At 36.4% G+C, this 16,254-nt stretch overlaps 1 protein-coding gene across 5 annotated transcripts in view; it reads right to left on the reverse strand.

The window, feature by feature from the left end:
* JAKMIP1 (janus kinase and microtubule interacting protein 1) overlaps positions 1–16,254 on the reverse strand; it is a 172,212-nt gene that overhangs the window by 36,534 nt on the left and 119,424 nt on the right. For 4 of the 5 annotated variants that reach the window (XM_069793907.1, XM_069793887.1, XM_069793897.1 and 1 more), the window contains 4 exons: positions 15,354–15,482; positions 10,844–10,927; positions 6,988–7,050; positions 5,420–5,798 (listed from right to left, as the gene is read on the reverse strand). In XM_069793907.1, the coding sequence (XP_069650008.1) occupies positions 5,625–5,798; positions 6,988–7,050; positions 10,844–10,927; positions 15,354–15,482 (450 nt within the window). In that variant the 3' untranslated portion in view covers positions 5,420–5,624. Of the gene's footprint in view, positions 1–2,615; positions 2,718–5,419; positions 5,799–6,987; positions 7,051–10,843; positions 10,928–15,353; positions 15,483–16,254 lie in introns of those variants that run through there. The other variant, XM_069793924.1, reaches the window with a different exon arrangement.

The following is a 16,254-nucleotide window of genomic DNA, read 5'->3' on the forward strand; positions in this document are numbered from 1 at the left end:
AACAAAATAATTGCTAAGAAGGTTTGTTGGGTGGTTTGGGTTTTATTTTCTTTGTTAAACAAAGGTGTGGAGTTTCAAACCAGCCTTACAGTGGCAGAAGGGAATATGCATGGTGGGCTGAACACGCTCCTCCAAACGCTATCAGCTCACAGCCTTTGTGAGTAGAAAGCCACGTTTCTCTGCCAGTCAGCCCCCAGACCCACAAAAAGCAGTGAAGAAACCATCCTTATTAAGGCCTAGTCACTGAAATCAAGAAAAACACTCCTCTGATACAAAAAAGAGAGGAATACATTCACATGATGTCTGTATTTTACACAGCACCAGGATCCATTCCCGGGCCCCAGAGCTCTATTTTCTACTTTAAAAATTGTTGGAAAGGTTCATGGAACTGTTTAACCTGTGATAATCACATTCTCCTGAACTATCCCAAGTATGGTCCACAAGTTAATGTGGACCAGGGATCATTCCCATCGACAGCTTGTATGCAGCCGTGCTATTTGAAGGTAGTTAGGCTTGAGAGCATCGGCAAAGACCAGTTCATGTTAGTCCAAAATGCTTTATACACATGCATAAAGCAGGACAGCCTAATTAAATGCTGGCGCCTTCAACTTCTACTCACATTCAGCACTTCTTAGAAGAGGCCAACATTTCACAGGGCTGTGTATTGGCTCACTAGTTTCGTTACTTACAGTACGTAACGCGCTAGTTTGCATCTATGTGTTGTGCAACTGTATTATGTTGGTAGTCAGGATGATCCATCCTTAAAATTTTTTAAAGTTAAATTAGCTATGCTTGCAAAATACATAGCTACACCAGAATATATTTGCTCATGATTCTGTACCCAATAGACTCCAGTGAGGAAGTGAAAGATTTCCTGAAGATCAGACACAGATGTGGGAGAGAATCTACAAATTAGTCCATCCTGGCTCTACAAAAGGAATAATGTCTGTGTTCAAGTTGGTCTATCCTGAGAAGTCCCCTCCCTCTCTTACCTCTCTCCCCAAACACTTCAGCAGTGTCTCAAATGTTACATTAGCTATTACACAGTGCACATCAGTAATTTTAGAATGGTGCTGACCTTAATACACACTTGTGTTTGGATCAGTGTTAAAACCAAAACTATTGATTATGATCAGCATTGACAACATTGAATGGAAACTTCTTTAGCTGATCAATTACGCTAGTGAAGAATGGAATTCAGTAAGACATGCAAGTTCTTGCACCTATTGAGCCAGAAATACTTATTCTAATTCATTTATTTCCATAATGAAGCATACAGGAAGATTTAGAAACCAAATCAGATCTTGCATAATTCTAGAATCTAATTTGCTACTCATGGCTACCAATTTTGAAAGAAACTGAAAATATATAAAAAGCCAACAATTTCAGCATGCCCATATCAGGTGACTGCCCCTGCTTCCAGGTAAGTGAACTGAAAGGCAGATTGAAAAAAACACCTCTGTTTAGGAATGCAACAGAAGACAATAGAAAAAATATCAGTTCTAGATCATGGTAAGCTGTACCTGCTGCAGCCAACAAGCAAATCAGAATAACAGATAAGCTAAAAAGCATCCCATGGAGGCTCTATTTGAAAGGTAATATGCTAACTGAAGACTCTTGGTGTGGTTTGGGAGATGACTACCAAACCAAACCTGTAGGTAAGAATCAGATTTTAACTCTTTTTTTCTGTTAGACTACTCAGTTCCCTAACAATATGCAGCCTACAGTTTCAGTTTATTTCCACTACAGATAGTACTGTGCTTATTAAGGCACTGAATAGAAACAAGCCTTCTGTAAGAGGACTTGTAAACACAATTACAAATACAAGCATAAATTACTAGCGAGTGCCATGGAGAGTAACACACAGAGATATTCCACTTTAGTTACTCATGGAAATGTTAGTCTGGCCTGTTGTGTAACATTACTCACAACATGAGTCTGAATTCAGTCTTAAGTGAACCAGCATGCAAATAAATTTGTACAGCTAGCCTATTCAAGGGAGAACAGAAGTGAAAAACAGAAGTGAAAAGAGTAATTCTTGCTTCCTCATAGCAGAAGCTAATCACGTGAGATCCTGATGTTTATCTTGCGCTTGATCTAAAATTATATAAAGAGTCTCACCTATTTGAATAAGTTTTGGATCAGGCACCTCATGCTTCAAGGCCTGGCCTAGGCAAAAAACTTAAGCATACTAACTCAACAAAGAAAATGCATAGGTGCTTCACTAAATTGGATGCAAAATAATAGGTGAATGTCATATTTCTGACCTTAGATGAAAACATTCAATATCAAGAACAAAGTACTGTAGCAAGCCTGACAACGAATCACATCAACATCTACATTCTTCTCTGCCATGTTTTTACAGCAGTATGCTAGACTAAATGTAAATTATCTTGATTGACCAGCCTTCATTTCCACTGATAAACTCCTCACAGACTACAAGATCGTATTCTTATGAAACCGCTTCCCCAGTTAAAAATATCTTTTATTACTATATTTATTTTTTCCAGATTTTCCTCCCTATAGCAAGATGGCAAACCATTTGTTTGGATATTAGGTTGGTCATTCTGAAAACGTTCCTTGCCATCCAATTGTTACTAATGCTCTACATATACCTTTATTCCTTCCTGTTGACAGAACAGTTGAAGTGCACTTCCATTGTTTTCAGGGAAGGTGGTTATATGAAGGTTAAATGCCGGTGACCTTCGTTCTCTCTCCTGAGGAAAGATTTTGTTTAAAAACAACACGTGTGATTATATGTAAACAATTCTTTACCACCTTTACAAAACATACTTGCACATTAAAAAGGCAGATTCCTATTCACATTCCAAATATGTGGTATCTCCTCTTACTTTCACCATATTTGGAGGATTTGGGCTTTAGATAAGCACGAAAATGGTATTAGCTTCCAACTGATTCCATGCACACACAGTTTCTGCAAAGTTAACCAACACTCTTCAGATGCAGGAATGCTTGCACACTGGCCAAAATCTGACTGGAGCCCTAAAAAACTCTGCAGTTTGTTATGTTGCTTATAACTTTATTTAACTAGTGCTTTCTTTCATGGAACAAAGAACAATTTAGGAAGAAGAAACTGCAGAAAAAAATTAAACTCCATCATGAAATAGTATTATCAATGAAAATTTTCTCAACAGAATTAAAGATGTGTATCTGCTCCCTGTTTATTCTACGGTTAACCTTTCTATTAGAGCATGTAAAATCCTCCATCCAATTCACTGCACAACCCAGGATGTCAGAATATGTTGAAAGGCAGCACTAATCTATACTTACAATGTTCTTTGTGCCAGAAGTAAAAATTATAAATTCTCATTTATCTAAAACTATAGTATTCCTAAAACTTATCCAGCCCATCTACTTTACTTTCACGCATTTCTTCAAAATACCAACCTATTATTTCTTCAGAAGGCAGAAATACAGTAAAACAATAAATAAGCAATTTTACTTAAATTAAATTGTAACATGCTTGTGAAAATGACTGGACTGAAGGCTCTGGGCAACTAAGGCACTGGGTCTTACCCTGAATTCTCTATGGCTATGGGAACATGAGTGAGGAAAATCAGATTTCCTCTCCATATTACAAGAGAAGGCACTGGCAACAAGAGCTTCAGTTTCATACAGTACAATGAAAGAGAGCTACTGCAAACATTTTAGTTCCTATGACCATCCATGCATTGCTCCATTTTCTAAATCACAAAATGAGGTGCTTTAATTGATATGGCAAGTGGCTGCATCCGTTCACTCAAGCAAGTTACAAAGCATGACAACTCTTGTTCATTAACTAACTAGTTTAAACCTAATTTGAAACTACAATGTAGAGGGAAAAAAATCTCTGTATGCTATACATTTTTCCCCCTCATAGGCTCTATTTTGAATAATTTTTGCATTAACAGTCTAATTCTGAAATGGGCTTAAATGACCTAGCTGTTGTAACCCAAAACCAGAAGCTTAATTCTTGTCCAAATTCAGTTAACATTTTAGATTTTTTAAAAAATTAATCAGTTGCTAGTGCATTAAACTCACCTGAATTTGCTTGCATTAATGATAAACAAATGGTTGTGTTCTCTACGCTAGCCTAATTTTCATCAAAATAATTTAATTGCTCTCAAAAAATACTGTCCTGATTGCTAGAAGCGATCATGATTTTACTAAAGCATTCACATTGTCACAGATGTGTCTACATGCTTGCCTACTAAGGAAAAAATTTTTTCTTGCAATCACACAAAAATACTTCCATTGTTATTCTGTGAAACAAGTCCTTAAAGATTTGGCACATGACAAAACTTAACACATCACACTGAGGTATTTTTCATGTGACGACTCCATGTGAAAAATACATTCATGAAGTATGGGAAGCACTTTGGGAAGCAGTTTCTAGTGTAACTGCCGATTCAAATGCTAAATTGTTCAGTATTTTACTTTACAGTTGCTTAATAAAATACAAAGATCTGTATTAGAAAGAATGTTTATTTTCCTGAACATCTACTGAAATTCTAATAACCTAAATTCATAATTTTGAATATAATGGGCTATGACATAAAAATATATGGTTGATAAAGGATTAAAAAAAGATTAAGAAATGTCAAAGACAAAAAGCAGAATGTCCACATAACAGGAAGACATGACATTTTCATCTTTATCAGAGAAGTTACACATGCCAAGATTTTTGGTGAAACGTGCTGGGTGATGAAAATTATGGAGGAGTGACAATGACAGGTTTCTTCGAGAGTTTATTCTAAATGGTGTTAAGAATGCTGATGATCTTTGAAACTGAACAATGTGTTATCAGGCAGTACAACCGTGTGACAACTGTGCATCACACACAACTAGTTTAGTGTTACTAAATTTGACATGTGCCCCATTTATGAGGTGATGAGGACCATTGCTTTCTACAGCAATCACAGGCTATATGTTTTAATTGTTATTAACAAATAATTTTGCTGTTATTTCATTTATGCAAAGTATAGAATTTATTTGCTATGGGCAACATACTACTTTCACACATAGAAGTTGTACTTGTGCTTCACCACTTTAACTTTGACATTCTCAGAGGGTTTTTTTTCCTTTTTTCATTGACTGAGGCCAATTATTTTCAGTCCATGACCACTTTATACCACCAAAAAATGGATTTCAGGTAAGAGAAATTCTTTGAAAGCTGCTACCAAAATGTGTTCTTTTAAGATAATTTTACCTCATACTAATGTTGTCAATCCTAAATCAATGTAATTAAAAGCAACTGATGTGATGGATGTGTCAGATCTTTAGTCAGATCACTGCATGCAAGATGTGAGAAGGTGTGTTAATTTAAACAATGCCAACCAAGGTTGTAGTATACATACCAAGTGATTTTACATGCAGGAAAGGAGCAGTTATGGAAATGAAACAAATAAAAAAGGCAAAATATTGCAAAACAAAATATTTTATTAGATGAAAAACAAACTATATGCAATATATATTAGCTATATTACATCTTTATAAACATTAGTGAGCACTCTCTCCAGAACATATTAAGGCAGTGGCATCAATTTCATTATCCCAAGATACAACATTTAAAAAATAGATACCTAAGTGATTTCCCTTAAACATGCACCAGACATCAGTAATCTTTACAGGAATTTCAGCTTGGGTTCAAACATAATTTCTGCTCCATTTGAGAGTTTGCAACAGAGAGAATCTCTTACTTCAAGCTCTAGCACTCTGAATTCTAACAGCTCATTCTGGTCTTTTGCATCTTGCATCTCATTCTTCAGCTGATGCTCTTCTTGTTCCATTCTGTAAATCTGTGAGACAAACACAACATCAGAACACCCTGTAAGCAATGGAACAGATACTGTACAGAGTTATGGGCCAGGGTTTTAGACAAAACTGTTAATTCGGTTTCTCATTGGATGTTGGGCCGTGTCTTGGACATACAGAAGGAACGTAACATCAGAAAGTATTTGTGAGAACTGCCAGCAGAAAATGGTCGATGTTCTCTTAGAACAGTAATCTGGAAGTAGTATGAAAAGTGATACGAGCATTATATCTAAGTAAGTTAGGCAATACAAGCTTTCTTTTAAAATCAAGTGAATGAAACAGTATTACGTTAACATTTGGGTAGACTGTTCTCATTGTCTTTGCATAACTAGACATCTACTCTTTATGGTATATGAAAGACAATAATGGAGGGGTTTTAATGCCTACTTTTTAATTTCCCAGATTTGTGCTTTGGGGCACTAAAAATGATAAAATAGAAATTCAAAATTCACTATTCATTATGCCAACTAATAGTTTTGGTCTACTGTCTAGCTTAACTGGGTGATCCTTTTATTTGTATGAAACTAAAGAGAAGTGTAACATCTGCCATAATGTACTAAATGCTTATAATACCCATGTAAGTGTCTGAATAAATTAAATCCGGCTGTAGGTACTTTTAGTCATGAATTTTTCTTTGGTTATCTTATTCCTAGTATATTAATATTGAGCTACTAATTAACAAAAATAATTCTTTGACTTCCTGAGTACTAGCTAACTTTCCCACCAATATCAATGAAGAACAATGAGGATGCTCAGCTCTGTGTATCTCAGATTGTAAAAAATGGAAGGCTAAAGGGAGCAGGCAATTTTATTAGTGATCAGGACAATAATAATTGTTGTGTAACTGTATGGCAAAATACAAGATTCGACGTTATGCCTAATATTTTAGATTGTATTTTGTTGGACACTAGAAGTATCAGCCAGCTTGGGTTCTACTGTTGGCTATACAATGTATAATTACATAATAAAAAGCAGCTTCCATTCCCAAAAATTACAAAAGTATATTGGTACTTTTATCAGAGATTTTTATCTGAATTTCTGTCTCTGGAGAAAAATAAAGTAAGCAATTTTCATGTTGATGTTCCAGCACTTAGTATATTCATTTCCTTTTAACATTTCTTTTATGATAAAGGGCAGCAATTGTGAAAATATTCCAAGATTCTGAACACTTACCTTCTCTAGCAACTCCTGATTTGTTCTGATTAACAGCTGCTTTTCTTCTACCCATTTTGAATCCTACGAGGAAGAAGAGGATTAAAAAGATTAAAATTATATATATTTTAATAAACAAGATAAATGAATGACCACAATAAGTAGAAGATTTCAGGCATCATTGTACATTCAAGTATAAAAATGGTCACAGATCAAAAAATAAAGCTATCATAAATATTTCAAGGATAAATAGCATTTTAAACTACAGAGAAAATAAAAGTCCCTTTCTTTTCCTGAAGCTGAGTCTCTTGTTTCCTAATATGTTCCAGCGAAGCATATACTTTAAAATCTTTACATATAGCAATTGTGGGTCAACACAGTTATATGATATTTCATGTAATTTTAAAAAACATTTATTTACTCAGCTTAACTCAAAACTATTTCTTTCCATTGAAAATTGTTCGGAACTTTCTTGCAAAATCATCCCATTTTGAGTGGTGAAATGGAAATCCCAATGGAGAAAGGGAAGAAAAATATTTAATTACCCCAAATGACTGTAAATAAGCTTCAGCAGTGTGCAGTTAATTGCCCTCTGCTAAAAGTGTGAGAATCAGGCTAATAAACAGTGTTTGTGATAAGGAATTCAAGGCTATGGAGGAAGGGAAGCGATATAAGATATTCCATACTCCATTTGAAAACTGTCTTTCCATTTGATCACTTGTTCCAAAGCTGATCTTTCCTTTCAGGTTTTTCCGTGGCTTCAAAAGGCCTCATCAAATATCCCATTAAAGACCCAAGCTACAAAAACTTGCTGCCGGACATAGGTGGACATTCTGATTTAATGGCTTATAACAGCCAAATATGCTCTGTTCTTGCTGTAGAGAAAAGTATTTACATAATCTAGCTCATACTGCTCTAATAAGTTCAATAAAACAATATCCAACACTTAATATGCCATGCTAACTCTAGATCAAATTACTTTCTATGTAAAAAGCACAATTTATTTAAACTCTAAATGTCTTCAGTAAAGTATTAAGGCTGACACATTCTTTGTCAGCAAGGTATTTGCACATTGATGCTGTATGAGAAATTAATGAAATCTGGATATCCCAGCCCATTAACCAGCCTTGAAATGTCAACCAAAAAAATCTAAAACATTCTGAAATAGTATTTACTCCAATTAGCATTTTTAAAAAAAGTTTAAAGTTAGTTCTTCTACCTACTGTCCACTACAGTTTCATATTCTACTGTTCTTTCTCCTTTTTCCACTCATATACAAGAATGCACAAGTGCATTTTAACTTTCATGTAATAAACAAGCTCTTCAGGGTTATGATAAGTATCATACTAAGAATAATATACTAAAATGAATACTGTAAAAGCATGACATTTATAAAGAATTTTTGAAACAAATGAAAGAAATGCTTAAAATAAAATCCAATGTCTAGTTTAACATTTAACTAGCATTTTACTAAGGTCAAGGAATGAACAAAGAGTTGCAGACACAGACTTAGGGTGGATATCCCAATGCATGCATACGGTAAAAGGCACAACAGTTACATCAGACCTGCAGGTTCAACTACTCCAGTTCACACAAGTCGTAAAAGTAGATTAATTTGCACTATTGACAATTAACTTTTGTGTCTTTCTTGATGAAGCTCAACTTGACTTTCCGAGAAGACCTTAACTCCAGTGGAATTGTATTTATGTACACACCAGGTCACCAAAAGAGCTGAGCATTCAAAAAAAGTCCATCTGGCACATTACATACTACAATATTTTGAGATTTATTATTTACAACTACTAATATTCTATAAGAATTTCTTCCATTAATATAAAGTTTCTTATGCATGCACCTCAATCTACCTTGCAGAAATGGATTGTTAGTCTTATTTTTACATCTAGGGGAATTCTGACAGATGGAGCCGATGAGAGATTATCAAGAGCCATTGACAATTACTTTGAAATTACACATAAATTATTATAAGCCAAGCTTCAAATCATTTTTTAATAATAAGATTCTAATCTCCTGCTCTGAGTTTGACTTCAGGAAAATTGAGAAGGTCTTTGCTGCTTCTGTTGCCTAAAGCTGTAAAGTAAGACTAAAAATTCCTGGGATAATACACTAGGATCTTTTGATTCATTGTTTCCTTTTCAAAACCACTTTAGGACTGGTTTCCCGAATGAACATTTCACAAGTACTATTAAATCGTCATCACTACCATGACCATCTAAATGACAAAGTAATAATAATTTAAAAAAAAAATCACATAGTGCACAAAGAGGTCAGTTTATCATCACAACCATTTATTTTGTTGAATGTAAATACTAACAGGTCAGGAGAACCAAGCAGGTGCTAGAGCTCCCAGGAAGACACTGTGACCGCTTCTGTGGAAAGCTAATGCTCAGCGTACAAACTAGCCGACTAGAGACAATATCATATTGCTCCTTGTCACATCCCTGTTGGCCTTCTCAGGATTACTAAGAGATACAAGGTTGCAAATGTGGTCATGAACCTCATAAAGTCGTAACTAATTAAATTCTAATTTCCAGGCATACCTTTTTGACATACCATTCCGGAAGCAAAAGTCACAGAAGTTAATTTCTTACATGTGTATCCATCTTCACTTATGTTAATTACATACACAGTACTTAAATTTTACAATGTAATAGTCAACTATTTTGTTTGTTAATGTTTTCATTTACACAGCAATTTGCCCACAACACCTTTATCATCAACACACTAAAATGTCAGCAGTAGATCCTTGAGAGGTCTTCAGTTCCATTTATTCTTCCAAACGCTCAGTGAGCCATCATTTTTAGATTGATAACATATTCTCTATTTTTAGTGATATTTTATTTACATGGAATTTACTAAGCAAACTCCAGTTTCTGTGGAAGCTAGCAGAAACAATTTTTATCCTTAATTTGAATATGGTCCCAAAACCTTTGTATTTATACAGAATCTAACAGAGAGTTTTTTTCTTACAAAGAATAAACCATAAAAATACTAATATCATTAACTTGGCATTATTCGTAGGTTGTTTTTATTCAATGCTACAGCATCATTAGTCTTTGAAATGTATATCTATGGATAGCTATATCTTTTTTTTAATTACCATATGCTACGCGCAATCTTAAAATTGCTATTTCAAACAATAAAGCGAAAAATAACATTGTCCCAATTTTCTCAGTCCATTGTAGAAGTTATGCAACTAACCATCTTTTAAATGCACTCTCATAACTCTTAATCAGCCTTCCTGAAGATCGTAGACATTATTAAATATGCATTGGTAGCCACATCTTCAAGTATTTACAAGATATACTGAAGCATTAGGCCTAATTTTACTCTGTGTGATGGTATGGGAATCTGAAAGCAGTTGGGTGCCCCAAGAATTTAAGCCCAGGACAGTAACACCGCAAGCACCTTCCCGTAACCAGACATAAGTGGCTCATTTCTCTAGCTGAAGCATGTGTGGAAGTGATTTGGGTTTTGATTTTTTCTATGCTACACACCAAAAATATTCTCCAGTACAAATATAGAATATTTATTTCATTGGAACTTATAGCAAATCTAACAAAATGGAAAACAGGAGAAAAGCCTGCACCAAATGACAATGGGACCAGAATTTACAATGCATGTAACAAGCAGTTATTTCAATATTACGCTTCAGTGTATTATGTGTTAGAAAATGAAGCTTTAATGGCGTTTTCTTAGCCTATATAATACTTTCCTTTATTTAAGTAAGCTATTGCTGGAGTAGCAATTAAGCTGCATCAGTCACACTAACACACCAGCAAGCAATGAAGATGGCAAGGGCACCACTGCATGCAAGGGAGAAAATGATGTGGTAGAGGACATTAAGAGAGCCTTTTACCTGTCCTTTCTCGATTAGAGCTTTCTCCAGATCCTCAATTTTTGCCTGACACCTGAGAAGATCAGCTTGCAGTTGTTCACGAGTCTGGGGGAAAAAAAGTATTAAAAAGTGTGTGTGTATGTGTGCACATCCAGGTAGACAGTTAGATTGAATTACACACAGAATCAAAGTAAAAATACCTTCTACCCACTTATGGGCTGTCCAGTCAGCTTTTAATGTTTTTCATTAAAATAACTGCTTTTGTGTTTATGTTACAAAATATTTAAAGCCATCAGTTTAACATCATTTTTCCTTCCTAGCCTTTGTCACGTATTCAGTGACAAAGCTCTTCCCAGGCAGAAAAAAAAAAAGTTGGGAACTAAAATAGCTCTAAGAAGCTATTCATAATCTTTAGTAATTCAAGGCAATTGGGGAAAAAAGGCCAAGAGAGAAACAGAATTGCAATAACCACTGAAAAAGCCTACAGGTAGATAAAATATATTGACCAGAAATAATTTATTTATCCCATAAACAGCACATGCCAGTCAGTTTTCCTCATTCTACATGATTATTATGCTATTACACTACAGTAGGTATTACCCCCTGAGTCCAGTGATGCCCTGAAAGGGTTTGGATCATACCAGGTACTAAACAAAAAGGATATAAACCAAAGGATATCTCTGGAGACCTTCAGTCACCGAGGGTCCTCAAGCTACTGCAAGTACTCTCCCCGCTCCACTTAAGGTACTCTCACCCAAGCAGTTCAAAAATTCCCACAGGGATTTCCTTCTGCATCTTTGCATCTTTGGGTCCTTGTTGTTTACCTTAAGCCTCATCTAAACGTAATAGGAAATGTTCATCCCACCAGAACACTGGGCCCTACAAAACTAACCATGCAAAAAACTACCTCCTGACTCACTCAAAAGATGGATTTGCACGGATGTGACAAAAGAGACCAAAATGCCATTAAAAAGAAAGAGCAACAATTCCAAAGAGTACTAAAAAGACAGTTTGCAAATGCCTGCAAAATAAAATTTTAAAAAGCTATTACAAAAACATTCATACCAGTCTCCCTTCCAATGAAGGAAGAGGAAATGTATAATGGTCTCTCATAACTGTCAAATACATGAAAGCCTCTGAAATCTTACTTTAATAGAAGATGTAACTATGCCCCCTGTCCCAATTCTAGCTTGAGAAGTGATCTCCAAAGCCCTTATTGCTTTCCTTGGCTAAATGTCCTACTTAAAAAGAGAGTGTCAAATGTGACTAGGCTTTTGTAAGATGCTGAGAACTCTAACAAATAAAGCTATAAAGCAATAATTCTACCATTATAAAAGAACTGTATTTCACAGGAAAAAAAAGTTAAGGTTGGTTGAGAGCCACTTCAAAGAACCTTGAAAAAACACCCAAAACAAAACATGACACATTTTAAAGTAAACCCCAAATCTTCTAAATACTGGTTCTGGGGATAATAGACTAACATTTTTAGCTGTAAATAACTCCAGATAATGTCAAGCAGTCTACATTCTTCTGTAACTTTTTATCTGGAAAGCTTTGCTTATTAACACACAGAAATTCTGCTCCCACAAGCATACTGTTTCTGTACCTGAGAATATGCAGTAAGTGGATTTTAAAATGCTTGCCAGAGAAAATGATGTGGGTGAAATCATGCACATGTATGCCTAATAACCATCAGCAATCAAGCAATATAGAATTTTGTGAGTATTTTATTGTCTCCTAAACAGTGGAACCATTAAGCTAGTGGCAGCTCCCACCATTGGGATAAATTGAGTCCATCCCCACCAGTAATTTTTAAACCACAGTAAAATCTTTGTCTTTCTGCTTTACTAGCAACATGTTGCAGTGGCATGATACAATGAAGGCCACATGTAGTAAGGCAGTAATATGTAATAATTCACAGTATTTAACATGTTTCTCCATTTGGGGGGTTCAGGGTTGGTTTTTTTGGGGGGGGGAGAAGTAGGTTAGGGGTTTTTTTAATACTTAAACACTTTTTAGAATCACAGTCTCATTGAGGTTGGAAGGGATCCCCTGTCCAACTCCTGTGCTCAAAGCAGGGGGGGCACCTAGAGCAGGTTGTTCAAGACCTTGTCCAGTGGGTTCTGAATATCTCCAGGGATGAAGACTCCACAGCTTCTCCGGGAAACCTGTTCCCATGTTTCCCTGCCCTCAGAGGAAGAGGGGTTTTTCTTATGTTTAAATGGTATTTATTGTATTTGAATTTGTGCCTGTTGTATCTTGTCCTTTCACTGAATCCTGCTGAGAAAAGTCTGGTTCCTTCTTTATTTCCTCCCTCAGGTATTTACACAAATTGATAAGATACCCCTGAGCTTTCTCTTATCCAGGCTGAACAGTCCCAGCTCTCTCAGGCTCTCCTTGTGTATTAAGTTCTCCAAGCCCTTAATCATCTTGATGGCCCTTCGCTGGACTCTCTCCAATATGTCCATGTTTTTCTTGTACTGGGGGAGACCAGAGGTGGACCCAGCACTCCAGATGTGGCCTCATCAATGCTGAGTAGAGGAAGGATCACCTCCATGGATCTGCTGGGGACTTTCTTCCTAATGCAGCCCAGGAGGCTGTTGGCCTTCTTTGCTGCAAGGGCACGTTGTTGGCTCATGTTCAACGTGGTGTCCACCAGGACCCCCCCACATCCTTTTGTGCAAAACTGCTTGCCAGCAAATCAGCCCCAAGTCTATCCTGGTGCCTGGAGTTATTATTCCCCACATGCAGGACTTTTTCTTCCCTTTGTTGAATTTAATGAGATTCCTCTTTACGCATTTCTTCAGGCAGTCAAATGGTCCCTCTGAATGGCAGCACAACCACCTCACATATCAACCACTCCTCTCAAATTTGTATCATCTGCAAACTTGCTGCACGTACACCCTTTTCAATCATCCAGGTCATTAAGGAAGAGTTGAAATAGCACTGTACCCAGTATCAACCCCTGCAGTATATCACTGGTGACACACCTCCAGCTGAACTTTCTGCCACTGATCACAACCCTTTAAGTTATTTCAGCTAATTTTCAGTCCACCCCACTGTCCACTTGTCTAGTCTGCACTTCATCAGTATGCCTATGAGAATCTTATGGGGTAGACTGTCAAAAGACTTACTAAAGTCAAGATACAACATCATCTACTGCCCTCAACTCATCTGCCAAGCTAGTCATCTCAACATAGAAGGCTATCAAGCTGGTTAAGCATGATTTCCCTTTCACAAATCCACGCTGATCAGTCCCAGTCACCTTCTTATCTTTCAGACAGTTGGAAATGGTTTCCGTGATTATTTGCTCTACCCCTTTCCCAGGGGTGAGAGGTGAGAACAACCAGCCTTCAGTTGCCCAGATCCTCCTTCTTGCCTTTCTGGAAGACAAGAGTGACATTTGCTTTCTTACAGAGCTGAAGGAACCTCCTGCAACTGCCATGACCCTTCAAAGATAATTGAGAGTGGCCTCGCAATGACATCAGTCAACTCTCTCCATAGTCTATAATCTACAGGTTCAAGTTATATTTGATGCAGAATGAAGGGCAAGAGGTGAAGATGATGAAGTTTCCAGCCCTATGGCTATTGCTTGCCCATTTGGATGTTAAATGTTCTTTGGTCATCAATCACAATAGTCATTCAAGTAGAGGGTGACTTGTATATATGCTACATTTCTAGGCATGTCCCTGTCTGCAAGGAGTTGGGATAAAGTAGAAGAAATATTCCCTCTAGTTAACTCAGCTCTTTTTTTGATGCCACTGCTGTTCAGTGAATAGATAGAGGACTGAGTCAGAGCTCACCAATTCATTATGAAGCGATTTCGCTCCTCCCCGGTTTGGAAAAAACAGAATGGAAGATGTTAGCATGACTTCTGCTGACCTTATGGTCAGCACTAAATGGTTAAACATAGTGGTGGCAGAAGGGTAAATGAAAACAGAATACATACTCCCTCACACCTCAAATACCTATAGTACAGAGAGAGAGTACTGTGAGGATAAAAACCCCATTTATTTCAGAGAGTGTAACCAATCACACATGTTGACCTAATAGGAACAACAGTGAGCTATGTACTTTTTAGTGGAAGAATACTCTCAAACTGAGATTTTTTTAAAACAAACTATGAATTCATATATTCAACAAAACACTTGAAGAAAAACTTCCTTTGTCAGATTTGGGTCAGGGTTTTAATATACTCCTATGATAAAAGTACCTAAGTACTTATAACAACCTATTCTCCGATTCATTTTAAATCCATCATGTTGCTATCCAAATTGCAGGTTCAGTTGTGATATCATTCTCAGTAACACTGCCTTACTACTGAAATCTTTAATATATTATGCATGCTAGGATAAAGTACAATGGTATCTTTGTTCTGATCGCACCAGATGAATCTAAATTTTCACCTTACTGATAACGTCCTCTAATCCTCAAAAACATTGTGCTTTGCATTTCACTGACCTCCTATTCCAAGTATTTTCAGCCTTTTCAATGATTTCAGAGGTAAAAGAAATTTCAGTTAAAAAATTACCCTTGCTTCTCTCTCTGCATCCAGGGTTCCACCAACTTGTTCTTGAAGCAATGCATATGCCCTTTGCAAAGCTTGATACTCTCTTGTTAGCTGGCAGAACCTTAGTTCAGCTTCTTCTTTAGGTGTGCTCTTAATGAAGAGGGGGAAAAAAAGTGGGTTTGTGCATGTAAAGATAAATATGGGTTTGTTTATATGAACAGATAAGACTCACAAATGCAACAAGTAACACAACTCATACTGAGTCTCAAAGTTTAAGACAGGTTTAAAAAACCAAAACAAGTGGAAATGGAAGGAAGGCTGATTTGAGGATGATGCAGAAATGCAGAGATCAGTAACTGTTTCAACCGCACAATTTCAGGACAATATAAGTTACTATATAACGCAGTAATGTATAGAAATGGGAAGAAACTGACTGGGGAAAGATGAGAGGGAGCAGTTCTATGCACCACTGTCTTTCTTCAGCAACCCCACTGCCACAGGGGCTTCAGAAGGGCTTTGTTCTATTTGTCATGCACTCCATCACTCCCTTACTCTTTTTCTCTACTATGCAAGGGTAAAGCATTTTACCAGCACAAGCACACTAACACAGAAGTTATATTTCAAAAGCCATAAGGTGTTTTTTTAATTTTTTTTTTTTAACATGAATTATTTTTAATGTCTTAATTTTCTTTGAATTTTGAGCAACTGACATCAACACTTTCAAGGTCTTTCCTATAATGCTGAGGGCAAGAAATGTCCTTCCCTTTAATTAATTTTTGCTCCAGGAACTCAGGCTCCAAGGAAAAGAGATTACAATATTATTCAATATTAAACCTAGAAAAATAGGAAGCTTCTTGTGACTGAGAAGTATTAGGCACAAGTTAGTGAACAGGAAAGAAAGATGAAAAAGAGCATCTAATTC

Source organism: Haliaeetus albicilla, chromosome 1, assembly GCF_947461875.1.
Source record: "Haliaeetus albicilla chromosome 1, bHalAlb1.1, whole genome shotgun sequence".
NCBI classification, from domain to species: Eukaryota; Metazoa; Chordata; class Aves; order Accipitriformes; family Accipitridae; genus Haliaeetus; species Haliaeetus albicilla.